The 19,826-nt window shown below is 41.7% G+C and overlaps 1 protein-coding gene across 1 annotated transcript in view; it reads right to left on the reverse strand.

Annotated features, from left to right (window-relative positions):
* Positions 1 to 6,931: 6,931 nt before the first annotated feature.
* The window catches only part of tle2b (TLE family member 2, transcriptional corepressor b), a 78,186-nt gene continuing 65,291 nt past the window's right edge, over positions 6,932 to 19,826 (reverse strand). Inside the window, 11 exon segments of the mRNA XM_053323177.1 lie at positions 6,932 to 7,039; positions 9,674 to 9,732; positions 9,735 to 9,749; positions 9,920 to 10,070; positions 10,915 to 11,062; positions 11,625 to 11,872; positions 12,159 to 12,408; positions 13,196 to 13,272; positions 15,333 to 15,502; positions 16,300 to 16,459; positions 17,000 to 17,167. Coding sequence (XP_053179152.1) covers positions 6,932 to 7,039; positions 9,674 to 9,732; positions 9,735 to 9,749; positions 9,920 to 10,070; positions 10,915 to 11,062; positions 11,625 to 11,872; positions 12,159 to 12,408; positions 13,196 to 13,272; positions 15,333 to 15,502; positions 16,300 to 16,459; positions 17,000 to 17,167 — 1,554 coding nt within the window.

A 19,826-nucleotide genomic window follows, 5' to 3' on the forward strand; every position in this document is an offset into this window, starting at 1 on the left:
GGCAGAGCCAAGGCTCCCTCCTGCACCAATGACTGTACAGAGCATCGGTGGCATGGAAACAAGAGACACTCAACTCGTACTTTGTTGTTTTGTTTACGTTTGTGAAAGAAATGAGAGACAGTCAGTGAGAGAGAAACAAGGGGGCACAAAGTCACATCTCTGGAAAAGAAACAAACTTTGTTTTTAATGCTCTGAGAACGCTGGTTAGTCTATAGCTGCGCAACTGTGGGATTCCTCCAAAGAACTTTTGTTTTTGTTCCTTTTTTTCCCTTTTTTTTAAACAAAATAAAACCTCTGTAGTGAACAAGAAATTAGCAAAAAACTTATTTTTTTAGCCTTTGAATTTTTCGCGAGCAGTTGGACCGCATCAAGTGGATAGACGAGAGGAACATGATGGAGACGTGGGACAGAGGAAGTGTGGGTAGGGTTCAGGGCGGGTTGGAAACTCTTAATGGAAAAATACGGTCCATACTCTGTGCTGTTGTTTAAAAAAAAAAAAAAAAAAAAGAAAGAAAAAAAAGCCCAAGTCAGCCTGGCCTGGTCCGGTCCAGCACAGTTCACAGCACGTGGCTGTTCCTCGGGGCAGCAGATGCGCGACAGATGGCAGAATGGTGTGCTGTGAGGTTCCAGCCATGTTTTTTTTTTCTCCTGGTTAAGTTTCAGCAGCAACATGATTGTATCATCTCCAATACATAGATGACAGGACAGGGCTTGGTTTCCTCTTAACTGTCCAGAGACTCTGTTTGTCTTTGTTCCTTTTTTTATTTGTTTTTGTTTTTTTTATTTACAAAGGAACAACGATGAACTCATTCTGGAGACGTTTTTTGAGGAGACAAGCCTGGAACAGAAAACCACGACCCTGAGGACAAAAAAAAAAGCAGCTACTCTCCAGTTTTTGGGGACGTGGCCTCTGCTACATCATCTTCATCCTTAACGCTCAACATTTAATGTGTTTTTCTATTGTATTTGTTAGGGCACATAGGCAGACAGGTATTTTCACAACTGCATCGTGAACCTTGCTATATATGGACATGTAAATAAAGTTCTCTAAAGGCAAACAAGGATGTTATCTGTGACTTGGATTTGCTTTGAGACTACAGGCGGGAGTGTGGGGGCCTCTCTCATTGATCAGTGCAGTTCTTGTCTATGATCTGCAGTGTATCAGCAGTGTTTTTTGTCTTTCATGAGCCTCTTTGTTCAACAGACTGAAACTTCTCCGTAAGGACCAGTGCAGTTGTAACAGTGTCAACTTTAGAAATGAGGGATCTGGTGTGTGTATGTGTGTGTGTGTGTGTGTGTGTGTGTGTGTGTTGCACACTTCTGGCTTTCAAAAGGTGTTTTTCAACCGCTGAACCAAGTCAGACTTGCCAGGTTAAATTTGGATGTTTGAAAATCAAAAGCATTTGTTTAAAACATAACAGCCAAGAAAGCTCACAGCAAAAAAAGCATCTTCAAATATTTAGATGAGAAATGAAAGATGTGAATAGTAAGTACACACATACACACACATACACATACACACACACACACACTGCTGCTGCTTTATTGTGATGGAAACATTTCTCTCTCTGACAAAACCGCACAAAGATTCTCCTCTAGTGCAGTTGTCAAAGGTTTACATAACACTTGTAAAGAATATGCATGACATGGCACTCCCAAAAAAGGTTCCCAATAACTTCTATAACTCTTATTTTTCTGTGATGGCATGATTGGAGCACATACTTGTCATAAAAAACCCTGCATGAATTATGGTTCTTTGGTCTAATATTTGGTTAAATGCTTTTGATAGCCGTCCACAAGCTTCTGGTTAAATGTTTGACCATTTCTTTAAACAACATTGGTGGTTCAACTAAACTTGTTGGCTTTCTGAAGCAGCCTTGGTTCTTTATCACAGCCTGCGTGTTCTTGATGGGGTTTCAGTCAGGACTTTGGGAAAACTGTTCTAAAACATGAATTCTGTTTCATATTGGAACTCCCAACAGCAACCATGACCCCATTATCTGGCTGATGATTTTTTTGGTTTTCCTGAAGAATTTGGAGGTAATCCTCCTCTATTATTCATCATTCCACTGGCAGCAAAACAACCCCAAAGCATAACCCTACCACCACCATGCTTGAAGGTAAGTATGGTATTCTTGGAGTTAAAGGACTCGTGCTCTCCCCTCTAAACATATTTCTGATTAGTGTGGCTTCATTTTAGAGTTCTTTTAAATAGCTTAATTTTTGATTCATCTGACCACATAACTTTCCCCCAGAAGGCCTTTTCTTTGTCCATGTGATCAGCGCCCTAACCCTAACCCAAACTTAAGTCAAGCCGGTGCCGCTTCTGTAGCAAAGGCTTCCTACTTGCACGGCAGCCTCTCAGCCTGAGGCGATGTAAAACATCCTTGACTGTAGATACTCACACCTGTGTCCCAGCTGCTCCTGATTAATTGCAGACACACTTTTGGTGGTTCTTGGTTGAATCTTGACCATCCTGATCAATTTTCTCTCAGCAACAGGTGATGACTTGTATTTTGTTGTTGATTGTGGCAGTGACCCAACTGTGCCATGCACTTTACATTTAAAAACACTTGTTAGCTTTGAAATGGCTCCAAATGACTACTTACCTGCTTTTTCAGATCCGTGGTGAGTTCGTTTGACTTTCCCATCGTTGTGGTCTGAGTGTATCAAATGAGCACATTTTTAAAGCTTTAGTTATTTGTAATCAGGCACAGTTAGTTACAAGGCCATGCCACAATGGAAATTTGATCAACTTTCTACATCAACAAAATTGATAACTCAAGCTGCTGTATGCATATCTTTGATCCAGCACATTTTGTGATATTTCCAGAAGACTGGAATTTATATAGGAACCTAAAGGCATGAATGTTTCTGGGGACATTGATCTGTGTCCAATCATCCTATCACAGAAAAATATAATAATTGGAAACTTGAGACTGCCAGGACATACATATGCTTTATAAGTTTATGTAAACTTATGACCACAAATGTCCGGGTTGTCATCCTTGTGCCTCAGACGTGTGAGAAAGTGTCTTGGGATTCCAACTCACACCATTAACAAGTTAGGATTCCCAGTTCCACTGTGACTGCTGGAGCTCTCAGTAAATAATGCAGTGGTATGGTTGTTTTGTGTTGAGGTAGCTCGTAGGCGAGACAACGGTGATGTGCAGTTCACCAGGCTGTGGGAGGGATTATTACAGCAATAATACCCAAGAGGGAGTTCTTCAGTGATTATGGGTGTAGTGGTGACTGTCCTGCTAAGACAAACAGGCTTGCACTGTGTAAGACATAAACCTGAGGAATACAAAAACAGTGAAGCATTTATCTCTTCTCCGGAGTAAAGGCTTGTTAGCATACAGGTGGATAATGTATTGTTTCGCTTCATTTAATTAAGGTTGGTGCCAGATTGAAACAGATTTTTACTTTCGACCTATTTAAAATGTACAATATTGGTGTTTGCACCTTTGTTAGATTAGTGAGCCACCCAGGCTAAAGAATCAATGAAAGACTGAATGAAGAAACAAAGTTTCATCTCAGTACTCTGGTCCGATCACTGAGCCGAAGCAACTGCTCTATGAAGTAATTTCAGTTCACTGATTAGAGCAGCGTAATCTTTCTTAGCAACATTACAGCCGGATTGTCACATTGGGATTCATTTATCACGTTACTCCAAAACTTTGATGGAGGAAGTTTTAAAATATGCAATGAATGGGAATCTTGGTTGGGGGGAAAAATAAGGCCCAACATGTCAGCATCTTTTTAAAATTCTACACATATGGAAAATAATGTAAATGAGCCCCAGTGAGTCTGCTGTATTTGATGTGTGCAACTTCTCTGAAAGAGGAGACCTCCCGGCACATGATCACACTTCAGGACTCAAAATGGAAGTGGTCAGATGTTACTCAGTGTTTGATGATTTTGCTGTGTATTGTCAGTGCTCTGCATCACCAATTTGCCTTTTTGTTACTGTGATGGGATGGACAATGTCCCCACTGTGTCAAATATTTGTGTAATACAGGTGGAGAAAGTCGAACCACTGAGAGCTGTTGTAAATTGAGTTTTTTCTTTTTTTTTTGCAAGATACTGAAAGTTTTTTGGACTGTGCAGAAGGTTTATTTCCTCCTGAGTGAATGAGGAAGTGTTCAGGAAGATTTAATGATGAAAACTTGTGATTTGAAACTGGACAAAGTTGGTTCTCGATGTTGAGAGAATAAAGTATTCCTCTTTGATTATCTGGGCTTTTTCTTTAAACATTTAATATCTCAGACGGTGAAATGATAGACACAGCAGACACTTGGAAGGATGAACACAAGTTTGGTTTATTTTTCACACATAGTATTTCTTGTACAGCACTTGGGAAACACATTAGGAGGGAAGACACAGTGCATTTAAAAAAAAAAGTTCCTTGGCTTTATTAAGGAGAAACAAACATGAGCTTGTAAAACAGAGAAAAATAAAAAGTTTTTTTTGTTTGTTTTTTTTTAACTGTTGGAACAGAAAAAGCACAGGCAGGGGAGAGACGTTACTGACAGTTAAAGAAAAGTATCAAATACAATGTCCCAAATATTCACGCTATACCATCAAATGCATAGCCATTATACAGCATCATTCTGAATAGTATACAAGCTTGTGTATGAGAATATCATTTAGGTCTGCCTGTGGCTGACAGGAAGGGAAAGGCATTAAACTGTACAGATTATCTCTGAGCCATTGTAGAAGTCCCTCATAATTCTCCAATCCTGCATTAGCGCTGCAGCGAGAAACAGACACATTTAGTAGAATTTTATACAACTGAACTAAATTGCATACTGTAATGTAAAATTCATTCTGTGAAGCTGTGGCTGTGGGACCATTCATCGTACTTACTGTTGTAAAATCAGATTTATCTCGTTCTATGAGCAGAAGTGGAGCTGTAGTGCAACAAGCATGCAGTGAAAAGTGGGACCTCTTCGATGGCTAAATCTGTATCACTGTCGCCTGCTGTACACAGACCACAGAAAAGTAGTATGATTACACAATAAGGACTGAAAACAGGCTAAAGTACGCTTACTACCACTTATTTTTGGAAAAGGAGGATAAAAACAAAAACAACAAATGGTAGACAGGAACTTTTCTCCTAAATGTAGGGTATTTTTTTTCTTTACAGTGAGCTGCTGACGTTGCGCACCTTCTCAACGTGTCACCATCACCAAGGATAAAGTTACACTGATTTAGCCAAAAAACGAATACAAAAAAATGAAAGGAACAAAAATAAAATTTCCCATCTGTGTTCCACTTGACTTTACATGTCTGAATGTGTGTGTACATCCCTCTCTGTTTGCTCCCCCAGAAACGCAGTCATAGGCAAACCCCAATACATAAACATATTACATAAAACAAGCAATCACTATTCATAAAAAATACTGAAATAAATGAGTATTAAAAAGAAAAAGCTTGAAATGTGCCTTTTTTAAATGTACACATTGGTGACGCATGTTCTAAAGAAGCGGAGAGCTCTGATATACAGTTTGCCTGCCAGTTTGGAATATGATACAAGGACGACTTAAAAGTAATAATCAGGTTTAAGGTGTTTAGCATCTCAATTAATAGCAATCAATAGCTTATCAAACAAGATATAGCCGGAGCACTTTGAACACTAGCATATCAGCAGGCAGTGATGGAGATAATGACTCTGACAAACACATAATCTCATTGGTTTGCAAATGAAAACAGCAACTAGTTGCATAAAATTGGAAAGGTATCGGAGTAGTTGCTGCTTAGTTGGATGCTGATGATAGCGTAATCGGGTCATGTTAATTTGCCCTCTTGTCTGCCTTACAGTGAAGTTGGCGTGCTGCTACTTCATCTAGCTGACAGTGCCTTTAATGAGAGTGAGTGCAGCGCCTGGTGTCAGGAGAACAATCCAGAGGAATTAGAGGGAACAGCTCAGCTGATGTTCTCTGTTTGTGTCTCTGGGCCCTGGGAGAATCCCATTGACTCGGTTGCTCATTAGATGCTGCCTTTGTCAGACCAAAATAAAATAGATATTAAGCAGTGAGACGGGAGCGCTGCGATGAATGTTTAATTGGGTGCTCTGTGTGTGTTGTGTGTGTGTTTCTCTCTTCCTGCGATTACCTCAAGGGGGTATATTCGAGTGTATGTGTGTGTGTGTGTGTGTGTGTACTCTTGCCCAATGGTGTGCGCCTTGTGTGTATGTGTGAGAGCAGGTCTATGTTTCATGTCAGTGTATGTAGATATTTGAAGCGGCCCCCTCAGCCCCTCCATCTCGGAGCGTCATCGTTCCCTAGCTCCTGACACCTCTCGCTGGGGAGAGTGGGCTGCGGCGTCAGCCTCATTAAGGCTTCCACTGTCTGGCTAATGAATCGATTGTGTGGTATCAGTGCTCCTGGCTGGCGCTCCCATAGTGCCGCTCTGCGCCTCCTCTGGGGGCCTCCCTTCCTCTGAGCTCTTAATCAGGAAACAGCCCTAATTACCCTGCCTCTCCCCTCCTCCTCCTTTTCATTTATTTTCCTTCCGCACTCTTACTTTCTCTCCTCCTCCTTGTCTTTTTCTTTATGCTCCACCACCCTTTTCCTTTGTCCTTCTTATCTAGCTGCTTTCCCCTTCTACCTCTCTCTCTCCTATCATGCCTCATCCTTAGGCTAAAAGTGGAAAGGGGAAGGAGGGAGGGGGCATTTGGGAGCTTCCACAGTAGCTTATATCACAGCAAAAGGGTGAGAGGGGGTGATGTATTAGGGGTGAGGGTCAGGAGGACTGCGTCCTTTGGAAAGAAAGCAGAGCAGAGATGGAAGTGCTGCTTTTGCTGATGTAATGGAAATTGGGAGTGGTTGGCAGAGCAACTGCTTGCACCCCCACCCCCCCAATCCATGTCCCCCCATAAAACCACCCCAAAGTCTCTGTTCTGTCCCTTCCCATCTCATCCCGGCCCTCAGTACACCACCTCATACACCGTGGCCTTCTTGTCTCCTGAGCCCGTCACTATGTACTTGTCGTCCGGGGAGACGTCACAGCTCAGCACAGACGAGGACTCCTTGGACTGGGAGCAGGCGAGAGAGAGAGGTTTGTGATGATAGATGGATGGAGACAGATGGAGAGAAACAAACACAAAGAGAAAGATGTTAGAAAAGATATGACTCATCACTTACTCAATCATACAAGACATATTTGCATTTCAAAACAGTCGGCAATTATTTCCAAACAGACATCTCTACAGCTCCAGGATGCTGACTCATGCATCTGCTTCAGTGTGAGACGCACTACGAGCTAACTGCAGGTTTAAGCATCACTAGCAGCACAAGTCTGTGTGAACTGGCAAAATGCACAATCTTTTCTTTTTTTCTCCCTCTTTCACCTCTACGTCTGAAAGCCAGACCTGGGCACCTGGTTTTAGATGATCTAAAGCTCCCCCTCATCTCCCTCCTCCTCCTCCTCTCCCTCCCAATGCTCTATCATCATTTATCTTCCTTCCTTCCTTCCTACCCACACTCTCCTCCTCCTCCCTCTGTCCTCTAGGCTCATCTTTCGTTCTGCCCCCCTCTTATATGAGGGCTCCTCCTCCTTGTCTCTAAATTCCTCTCCCCTTTCTCTCCCCTCCCTTGCAGCTACAGGCACAGCAGGGCTGTCAATCATCAAGCCACCGCTGAGAGGCCATTTCACACCGGATCCCTCATACTACACCAAGATAGCAGGCGGGGGCGTTCAGGAGGGAGGAATGCAATGACAAGCCAACGGATGAGTTTAGAAGAGAAGAAAGTGAGGGGTTATAGAGCAGAGATGGAAAGGAAGAGCAAGAGATAAAAAGTCTTAAAACACAGAAACATCAAGACAAAAAAAAGATATGACTCAACAAAATTGTACATAACAGAAAAGAAAAGAAGGCGACCTAAAGAACAAAAATACATCCATTGGCCTAAAAGCACACATTTACAAAGGCACCTTTCTAACTTCTTAAGCTGATAAAAAGCTGAGAATTTGCTGCAATTAATTATTTTCTTTATCGAATCATAATCCATATATTATTTTCACAATTCATTGATGGATCTTTGGTCGATAAATTACTGAAAATTATGAAAATCACAAGCTGACAGATTTGTCTAATCAACTCAAAGATCCATTTACAATGATACAAAGCAAATCCTCAAACTTGACAAGCTAATACTAGATTATGATCAAATAACTGATTCATCAAATTCTAATCAATCATTTCAGCACCTTTGCATTTTGGGAAAGAGTTTAGCAAAATTAGCTCTACGGGTTGCATAATATGCATCAGTTTGCTACAACCAAAGAGAAAACCATGAGATGACTTGTTTGTTCTACTTTGTTCTACAGTTTTTTGTTCATCCGTATATGTCTGTGGGATTGTACTGTTAAGTTATGTTTGCTTGTGATCTATTTCTGAGTGGAAATGTGTGAAAATATTGTGCTGTATTATTGTAAATTAGCTTTGGCTGTAATCTAATACTAACATTTGTGCCAATAAAGCTTATTTAATAAAAACGAAACAGAGCAGGAAGAGAGAGAGAGAGAGAGAGAGAGAGAGAGAGAGAGAGAGAGAGAGAGAGAGAGAGAGAGAGAGAGAGAGAGAGAGAGAGGAGAGAGAGAGAGAGAGAGAGAGAGAGAGAGAGAGAGAGAGAGAGAGAGAAGAGAGAGAGAGAGAGAGAGAGAGAGAGAGAGAGAGAGAGATATGCAGTGGATCAGGCAAATTAATGAGAACAAGAGAGGATAAAAGTGAAGTGGTAGACTCAGAGAAAAGATAAAAAGATAAAGATATAAAGGACAGGTATAAACAGAAAGCAGAAAGACAAGGACGGAGAAAAGGGTGAGACAGGTTAAGAAAGAAAGATAAAAATGAGCAAGAGGGCACAGAGGGAGAAAGGACAATAATAAACACAGAGGTGAGAAGAGAGAGAGAAAGTGAAAAAATGGAAGGAGACAGCCAAAGAGGAGCAAGAGGGAGGTTAAAGAGAAGCAAGGACGGAAGACAGAAGCTGGAAAGGACAGCAATAAAGCAGAGAGGAGGTGGAAGAGGAGGAGGAGGAGGAGGAGAGAGAGAGCAGCTCTGTGTAACATGGTGACAGGAGGGAGCTGTTTGGCAGGAGAAACGTTTGGCATTTGGATAACAAAGTAGATAGCCAGCATTCTCCTTTCAATCCACGGGGAGACAGGAGCCGCCAACCCTGCTGCCCACTGTAGCTTACAGAAATATGACAGCAACACTCCTCACACACACTCACACATAAAATACTCAGCTTAAAGGTACCTTCATCTCCCTTAGCTAGTTTCATTCACACTCAGATGAACTAGCTCAGCTAAAAATATTGCATTCCTACATATTCATGTTTTAACATTTCCTCAAATGGAGCAATTGGACAGGACTGAATTACTACATTTGCTCTGTATCGTGTGTGTGTTTGTGCATTTGCATTTAGAAGTCTGCACCTCTGATAAACCTCTGTAAGTCACCTTGGATCAAGAAATCTGGATTGCAAAAAAAAAAAAAGTATCATTCCCTTTTCCCTGTGAATTCCCTCATATTTTTTCTCTTTGTGTGTGTGTGTGTGTGTGTGTGTGTGTGTGTGTGTATATATGTGTGTTAATTACAGAGTTTAGGGACAGGAAACAGAGATAGCCTGTCCCATTTACTAGCACAATCCACACTGACTCTCACCTGGAATATACTAGCTCCATATGGTGTCCTCCATGCATTCAACAGATTGTCTTTTCCGTGCTCACGAACCACTTGCCTGAAATAACAAAGACACACACACATACAGTGTTTCAGGTCAAACAAAGGAAAAAGGGGTGATGGTGGCATTATATACTGTACATAAACTGCTATACTCTGGAGAGGAGTGATAAGTGTGTGTGCCAAAAACATTAGGAACCAAGCCAAGTTGTGTGAGTGAGGACGTACCACAGTAGGCAAACTTGAGGGAGAGAACGCAGCTCTCGTGGAGGTGCAGCTGGTACTTGTCAGGTTTGGAAACGTGCAGGACTTCCACGTTGCTGCTCTCCATTCCAACAGCCAGCCACTCGCCTGTTGGACAGTAACCCAGAGAGAAGATCTGGAAACAGAGGGGGGAAGAAAGGAGGGAATTAAAGGAAGGTGAATGATGGTAGAAAGTGAACAGGAGGAAGGAGGACAGCAGATAAAGCATGTATATATAAAAACAAAAGGTGGAATGGGAAAAGAGGGAGGAAAGAAGATACGGTTGATGAAAGAAGAGCAACAGGAAAAAGAAGAGGAATAATAGAAGGAGGAAGTGAGGACAGAAAGGAATTGAGGGGGTTAGGTAGGATGTCAAGAAAAACAGAGATGTTGATGAAAAAGAGTGGAGAGCAGAAAAAAGGAGGAAAAGACCCAAAGGGCAGAATGACATAGTAGAGGTAAATATAGAGTCAATTAAGAAATAGAAACAGAGAGAGAGAGAGAGAGAAAGAGAAGAGAGAGAGAGAGAGAGAGAGAGAGAGAGAGAGAGAGAGAGAGAGAGAGAGAGAGAGAGAGAGAGAGAGAGAGAGAGAGAGAGAGAGAGAGAGACAGACAGAGAGAGAGAGATGTAGAAAGACAACAAGCAAGAGAAAAGTCATTACACTGTGGATCGAAACTCATCTGACAACAGTGGTCAACTCTATAGCTCTGTTGTGACAGTGAGGAGTGAATGAGAGAGACAGTGAATGTGTGTGTGTGTGTGTGTGTGTGTGTGTGTGTGAGAATGTGTGTCAGTGTGAGCACCTGCAAGGTGATATCATGCTGCTGTATGTGTGTTTACTCTGTACGTGTCACTTTTTACATCTTTGTGAGATAAATTTATGTATCTCTGTGTGTATGACGTGATGAAAGTATGTCATTTCTGTATATATATATATATATGTGTGTGTGTGTGTGTGTGTGTGTGTGTGTGTGTGTACCTGCGAGGTGAAGTCATGTTGCTGGAGCTGGCGTCCCTCTCGGAGGTCCCAGCAGCGGACTGTGTTGTCCAGCCCTCCCGTCCACAGCTTGGTGCCGTCGTTGGAGATGTCGATGCAGCTCGCTCCGTCTGTGTGACCCTGGAACTGCCTGCAGGGAGGAAACACACAAGAGCTTCACACACCTGTACACACACGCACGCACATGCACAGACTCTGCCTCTTTTCTCTTGAAGGTGTCAGACTGAATATATTTTAATCCTTCCCTCTACATGGTCCCTACTGCGCTCACCCCACCCACTCTCGATTCTCTGTTCTCTCCTGCCCCCCCCCTCCTCCTCCTAACCACAATCTTCCCTCCGCATCTTCCTCCCAATTCCTCTTCCTTTTTGTCCTACCTTGCCAGAATCTGGCTGTTTCATCCCATCCATATCCCCTACGGCTAGTTCATCAATCCACTGTTTAACTGCAATGAGGATGGTTGACGAGGCCCCAGACTGCAAAGATATTTCTTCCCTCTCTTTCTTCTACCATATTTCATCTCCTCTCCTCTCCTCCTCTATCCTCAAGAAGTTCCTGAAATGTTTCCACGTCCTCCAGCCTTCCTCTCCCTGCCCTTCCTCTCGCCTGATTAGACTCTATTTGTGGAGGCAAGACACCATATTTTTTATGTCCCCCCCCCCCCTATCCCCTCCTCCCTCTCTTCCTCTTACCTGACCAGGGTCTGGTTGTGAAGGTCCCAGACGACGATGTTGCCGTCGCTGCAGCAGGAGAAACAGACCTTGTTGTCAGGGGAGATGGCCAGAGCGTAGCAGGCAGGAGCAGATGACGTCAGCTCCGCCTTTATGCGTGGTGTGGGCGTCACCAAATCCCAGATTGACAGCGTGCTGGCTTCCCCGCCGACAATCAAGGTCCGCCCGTCAGGGAGGATTTTACAGGAACGAATGTAGTTATCCCTGTTCTGATTGGACAAGATAAGGATATCAGTTAGATTAGGTTTGTTGTAACTGAATCAAGGAAAAAAAAAACTATGCAAGACTTTATGAGCCAGATGCTAACATGAAAATCAGGAAATTAAGGTGGACATTTTGATTAAATTTGTGGATGACAGATGAGACGGTAAATAAAATAAGGTCAGCTGAGTGAACATACTGTACACACATTTCTTTTGTGAATGTTTGCGTGTATACCCCTCTCTATTTTTAATACTTTTGTGTGCCTGCTTTCCTTCCTCCTTCATGTCTCACCAGACAATCCAGCTGGGCCATGGGGCTCTTGCTTCCTGGCTGGCTGATGTCCCACACCTTGACGCAGCCCTTGCCTCCCGTGTAGACGTGGCGTGTGGAGGTGCTGATGGTGACAGCACACACCACTTCACCGTGGTTCAGGGTGTGGATCTGCCGGGCGTGGCGAGGGATTCCCGGGCCCAGCAGGGCGTCAGGGGGAAATGGCACTGGCTGCATCTGGCCGTCTGCACTCACGTGGAACGAGTAGGCACTGGAGGGAACATAGAATGAGAGGAACATAAATAAATCAATACTTCTGAACTAGAGAGCTTCAGCTAAAAATAAACATAGATATGACAAGTAGGTACTGCAAAGGAGATTGAAGGGCTTGAGAAATGGGCCAAAGGCAGGAGGGACAGGAGGGAATGAGTCGATCAATCAAAAAATAAACGAGTGAGGATAGTGACAAGTAGGTACACAGCACAGTAACAACCACACACATCAGCATGGACAACACCATTACAGCCTTAGAAACTCCAGCATTATTTGCTTAGATTCTGGCAATTACTTGACCTACTGTAGCTGTAAGCAGGAATGCATAAAGGTGGATTGTATTACAGGGCAGAGTCACTGTGGCATTGCTAATGGCTGATCAATACTGTAGCGGGTTGGAGCCAAGGCTTTTTTATGATTTCAAATTAGCACTGCAAGAATGAATTGCTACTCTGCAGCAAATGACAAAAACAACACAATTCTTCAGTCAGTAAAGCATCGGTAATGTGCCAGTGTGCTGCAGAAGGTGCTCCGAAATTCAACAGTAAAAATCTTGAGGAGGAAATACTACTGATTCCTATCCAATCCAAATGTTCTTGGATTTTTTTTAACACTGATGGAAGAAATGCTTCTAACAAATACAGTACCTATTAATTATTATTATAACAAAACTGAATATCAGCAATGAGAAAATATCAATAGACAATTAATACTTGCTAAATAACACAGTAAACTCCATATATTTGCTCAGGTTGCATGCAAGCCTAAAAATAATACAAACTCACGGCTTGCCACCAGATGATCCAGGCAGAGAGGAGGACAGCCCTGGGGCCCTCAGGTGAGACCGAGAGTCATACGGCACCTGGTGGGAACAAAATATTGGACAAAATATTAACATTAACAAATTACAAGCTTATTTCAAGCCTGACATTAATAGATGTAACAAGTAAAGACAAAATGTATGTACACTAATTTAACCTGGGGATGCACATTTTAAGCAATTTCTTAAATCGATAGTCACCTGTGTTAACAATCAATTATCAGTTATTCATTAACAATTTATGAAAGGAACCCACCAGGCAGCTGGGGCCTTTCTGTGTGGAGTCTGCATGTTCTCCCTGTGCCTGCATCGGTTTCTCTCCTTACTCTGGCTTCCTCCCACAGACCAAAAGTTTAGGTCAATTGGTGACTCTAAATTGCTCCTAGGCATAAATGCTTGTCTGTCTGCATACTATATGTTAGCCCTGTGATTGACTTTCAACCTATCCCACCTCTTGCCCAATGTCAGCTAGAATTGGCTGAAATCTCTGCAACCCACTGGAGGATAAGTGGTACAGAAAATTATTAATAATTAATTAATAGATGTGTTGTGTAGTTGTGTATGTAATAATTAATTAACATTTAATCATAACTGCTGTAACCTTTAACAGCAAATAACCTGTAAGTTTTTAGTATAAATGTAAAACAGTTAACGCCAGGGAAGACTTCAGTATGACTGGTTTTATATAAAATTATCTTCATATCTGATCAACATGATGGAGTGATGTGTCTCTTCACTGTAGCTAACAGTAGTCCAGCTGCTGGGAACAGCTGCTTAGCTGAACAGACGCACAAACAGTGTCACTCCAACTTTTATTTTTACCTTAGCTTCATCCTTTAACTTTTGAATTACTGCAACCAGTAAAAAGCATTCATACTCAGAGAAGGTGAGTGCTGCTTATACTTTTGATCACTTTTGTGTTGATATAAAATAATTAAAGTCCTGCTTATCCTGGATGTCAGCATTGTAGCATTGCTCTCTGCTGTCTGACAGTCAGCTCTCAGCCTGCATTAACTGAACAGCTGCTTGAAAGAGATGCTGAGAAATGCTAGTTTAGCATTAGAAGATAGACTGGACATCTGCCAAAAAACAACTTTATACATCAGGGTTCATCAACTTGACACAGTGAGCAGGTCAAGACACTTTGAAACCTTTTTCTTCTTTGGACGAGAGGGAAGTGTGTTTATTTTATTAGTTTTATTAGTGTAGCTCTAATGGTGGTCACCAAACACAGCTGTAACTCAACTATGTGAGAGGCTCCAACCAGATACTAAGTAACAGCAACTCTACAGAACATTTTCTGACACTTACACGGCACATTGCTCATCTTTGACATTACAGGCTAATATATTTTTATTTGGTTAAATTATTAATGGCAATTAATTGATAATCAATTAGTCATTGACATCCCTAAAAGATGTCAATGACTAATTTTCTAAAAGATAAACGTGCAATTTCATATAATAACAGCATTCTACTCTAAAACAGACCAGAATAATAACGAAAGTAAAAAACTGTACTGTGCTGAAGTGCATGAGCATGCTGACAGTAATATATGATGTTGTGAGCATACTGCCTTTGCCTAGACGGGTGACAGCATGGTGAACAGAGCACTGCAGAGAACATCCTGCATTAAGGCTGAGTTATGTTGAAGTCCTGTGGGAGTGACGTGCAGAGGCTCCATAGCTACATGAATGGTCGTGCGGCTGCTGACATGCACATCCTCAAAAATGTAACTACAGAGCTGCTTGAGCTACTTTATGTGTTCATGTTTCTGACAGTGGACGTGTACCGATACTGAAGACAACATGGAGGAGGATGACGAAAGCTAATCTTTTATTCAGTGACACTACACCGATTAGCATTTTGTGATCCAGATAAGACATTTCAATTGCAAAACTTCTCTCTATGACTGTCACTCCTTATCAAAATGAATTAGAGAATGTAAACATGATAACTTTTGAGTCTATAATGAATGCGAAACACTACCAGATAACGTACGAGTTCATCTATTTTTGAAGCAGTGACAGTCAGAGGGTTGCATCTGACGTTGAACTATAAATCAAACCTTGACAAAGAAAAATTATTTGGCCTTTGCTCACCATGGGGCTTCGGGAGTAGGCGCTGGCTGCTGCGCTGATTTGTGGGGAGAGAGTAAGAGCCCCACCAAAACCTCCTGGGCTGGCCAGCTCCCCATTCAGTCCTGCGTGGGACACCACGCCAAAATGAGCCGGGTATGAACCGGGGGGCACAGACATGGGACTGCGGAGAGCTGGGGAGGGAGGGAAAGAGGAAGGAGGGATTGAAGGATGGAAATAAAGAGGGGGAACAATACATAATACACGAGCACAAACACAGTAACAGAAAGGCATACAGCTACACAGGTTGAAACCAGGGAGCAGTTCAGTACACTGGCCTCAGAGGAGTCCAAATACAGCAGAAAGGGGTTGAGAGTACTCAAGAGAACAATGATAATAATAATAGTAATAATACAAAAAATTGGAGTCAGGGTAATCTTATATATTTTTATTATAAATATTTAAAAAAAAGTCAGCACAAATTTTATTTCTTAGTTTTAACTTTGAATTTTAGAGATTTTTGCACAAAACTGTAAACTGTCACTAACTGTCAAGGTAACAGTAATGTCACAGTATAAACAAATGAGGATATGGAAAGATTGAGGAACACGAGGATATTTGGCATGAAGGGCATAGGTAAACTAGGTGAAAATCCATCAAAGTCATAATAGTCTAAATTTGTCTCAACTAGTCGAGCAGCAAAATTGGAAGATAAATGTTAAGTAATGAAAAATGTTAGAGTTAAAAATGTGGAGTTATTTCTCCACTGAGTAATGGGTAAAATAATCACATTACAATATTAGGAAAGCAATAGATAATTTGTAATGGACTACTTTCTCTTTGCAACTGGTAACAACATACAGTAAGATAAGTCAGCATTATTGTAGTCATAGCTGGTTATTACTAAGCTGACAGCTTGACAGCTTCAATACAAAAGATTGCTTTAGATTTAACATATCACCAAGCTCGTGTTAACAGTCAGGAGTCTCACCAAGGGGGTCTGCAGAAGATGCTGCTTTGCTGACCAGGCGAAGGCAGGAGGTGCTGGGACCGGGAGCTCCAGGGGCTCCTGGTGCTCCAGGGGTAAGGGCCTCACGGTGGGACGGGGATGGGGTGCCAGACTTAGACAACGGAGACTGGGACTTATCCATCTGCAGGAAAGCAGTAAATATATCAAAAATAGAAAAGAGCTAATATGTAATGTGCCTTAATACAAATAATGCTCATGATGCTGAAGACCATCTAATGAACTACCCTACAGAATGACACTTTTACTGTAGTCCAGTCTTAATAAAGAGAGAAGAAATTGTCTCAGTGGCACTGGCATATTGATTGAAAGAGCTACAGTATCTGTTCTAGACATTCATTCTGCTGCTCACTGTAGTTTATAGGACAAGGACTGGTTAGTGTATAACAGCTATGCCTTGCATGAATTTAAGTATTTTTGTTCCCAAAGTGAAACACTATAAATTATGGCATAATATGTAAAAAAAAAAAAAAAAAAAAAAAGGACAACCTACGGGCACAAAGTGAAAAAGAATACAATTTTATTATCATAGAAAAAAGGCTGGAATATATTAGCATCAAGGAAAAGCAGACAGAGCTTTCCCAGTCAGCAGAGTGCAGCAACTCCCTAAGAATGGAGGGAAGACTGACAGGATTAGTTACCAAGATGTATTATCTTACTGTACCTGTGCGGAATCCTTGCCCTTTCCTGGGGTGGGGCTGCAGGGGTTTGGGGTGGAGGGGGCCTCTCCTGTGCCTGAGGAGCCTGGCAGCTCTTTCCTTAGAGTAGGAGCCCGGTCTAACCCATTCCCATGGGGGGAGTGAGGAGGGCTGCCCGCAGGAGAGTTGGGCTCCTGAATGGCAAAGAGAGATGAAGACATTTTTTAAAAAGGTTCAAGCTTACATCCCCAATATAACAATATAACATATTTCTTCTCAGTCTAGGATTTTCCCTGTAAATGCAAAAACTGTTTTGTGGTTGTGCTGAGCTATTCTCTTCATCCAATTTATTGCATGTCATCACTGTGATGTGATGTTTTTGATAATAACCAGTTTTTTCACTGCACTTTTTATATCACTATTACATAAGAACTGTACCAACATGTAATGTCTTTGTCTTCAGATTAGTGATCCGCAACCAGGGAAAGGCAAAATAGATCCAAATTAATTCAAAGAGCAGGCACAAAGGCATAGTGGTAACCAGGCTTAATAACTTTAACCAACATAGACAATTCCAGGATTACATTTTATTTAAAAAAGTGTCATGACAATATCCAGGTTTATATATCTAACAGTGTTAAATGTCAAAAAGTGCAGTTTCTCCTGTAAAAAAGATAAACACATCTCTTCCAGTGTGGCTGCTCGTACAAAAGCTTTATCATTTACTTACAGGAAAATACTCCACATTCTTACTTAATGTCTACAACATAACCTCTGGTGTCACAGTATGTATTGTGATCTGTAAAGGGACTCAAAGATTGTCACTGTCACTGGTTCAGTAGTATATGGGCCTGGAGATAATGTGGCTCTTACAGACTGCTTTCATCACTGGAGCCACTGTTGAGCCAGAGCTGCCTCCCCCAGAAAAAGAGTGCTGGCGTAAGCACTTCTCACTGGGTCAGAGTGATCAGCACAGACATTTTAGTGCTTAGATACACACACACACACACACACAAGATCATCTACTCAAACAACCACACTTAAAGCCATTCACATGCCTTACACATACACACTCATATGTACATAAAAACATAAAAATGCATAAACATTCATGCTTACATGTACATTCAAACACACACATGTACATTCTCTCTCTCTCTCTCTCTCTCTCTCTCTATCTCTCTCTCTCTCTCACATACACACACACGTTTACTTGAGTCACTTTTGAGGTATATACATAGGCTTACATTACATTTCCTGGAGACTTACCCAAACCATAACTACTACTTGCCTAGACCTAACCTTAACCACTGATCCGGAAATCAGCATTTTACCAATTGGGAACATGACTTTTGTCCACAATTATATAAGCTGTCCCCAATCAACTTGTCTTGAATCTGGTGTGTCTCCCTGAAAAGGACTTACCGTAAGTCACACACACACACACACATGCACCATTCACCAGAGAACATCCCTGCCTTTTTCTACCATTACCCATATTTGTCACTTTTTTTTCCCCTTTCTGCTTTTGTACTAGTTTCCAAATCACACAAGAGACCGGTTCTGCTTTTGTGTGCAATATCAAAATACAGAAGGCTTAGATAAAACATATTTTGGTACACTGCATGAAGTATTTAAAGAACTAAAATATTCCAGGGGCATAAACGGCTTTGCATATATTAAATGAACCAGACTGTGGTTATCTAATGAGAGAAGGGAGGGAGAAAAGGAGGAGGTGGAGTGGGGTGAGAGGAGTGGGAAAGAAGGAGTGAAAGTAAAAAGCGAGTGGAGAGAACTGAGAGAGAGGCTTCAAGGAGGTTGGAAGAAGAACAAAAATATACACAGAAGAGAAAGATAAAAAGAGATAGTTAGAGACTAAGTATTTGTGAATTTGTGTGTGTGTGTGTGTGTGTGTGTGTGTGTGTGTGTGTGTGTGTGTGTGTGTGTGTGTGTGTGTGTGTGTGTGTGTGTGTGTTTGCAAGAAGAGAACACAAACAGTGGTGGCTGATAATGAGCTTACATAGAAGCTCTTCCTATTTACAAGGAAACTGCTGTGGAAAGCTGAATTTGCTACGTACCTGCTGACTCGTTTCAAATCTCAGTTACACACACACACACACACACACACACGCGCACACACACACACACACACACTTCCAGCTTTCTCTAAAACTCTGCCATGTGACCAGTGACTCAGGACCATCACAATATCAAAGCAAGCCTGAAACTTTATGAGGCAGAAAACAGAACTAAATAATGTGACATAAAATATAAATCATGATGAATGAAAAAAATAACTATTTTACACACACACATACAGACAATGACACACATAGGATAATTGTGTTAAATTGATCAACAATGAGGTTATGCAGAGGGCGGATGGTGTTTCCAAGCTGTGGCAGGCACATTTATAGTTATCCTGAAAGCTACACCGGTCCTCCTGACGCTGGTAACATGCTTTATTCATGTGTGGTATGCAGCACAGTGTCAGAGAGCTTCTGCCGAATAAAAGCTGCTTGTAATTTGTGGCTTCATAGGGAAATCAAAGATATTTTCTTAAACAGAGATGTACAGCTCTTACACAAAGACGTGGCTGTGAGGAGATGTGTGGAAGACTGACTTCTGTGAGAGAGTTTCCATGAAAAACTGTGAGTAAACAGTTTGAATATTTTGAGTTCAGAAGAAAAATGGTGACCTTACCTATTCTGTGATTTAAATATTAGCTATTTCTTCTGTGGGATGTATGACTTTTGCATAAGGACAAAGCAGGGACTAGTGTTTACCAGTGTATGAATTTTTAGAAAAGTGGCCATTAAACAGTCAAAAAACAGAAAGTAAGCCATACTGGGA

This window comes from Scomber japonicus, chromosome 7, assembly GCF_027409825.1.
Source record: "Scomber japonicus isolate fScoJap1 chromosome 7, fScoJap1.pri, whole genome shotgun sequence".
Taxonomy (NCBI): domain Eukaryota; kingdom Metazoa; phylum Chordata; class Actinopteri; order Scombriformes; family Scombridae; genus Scomber; species Scomber japonicus.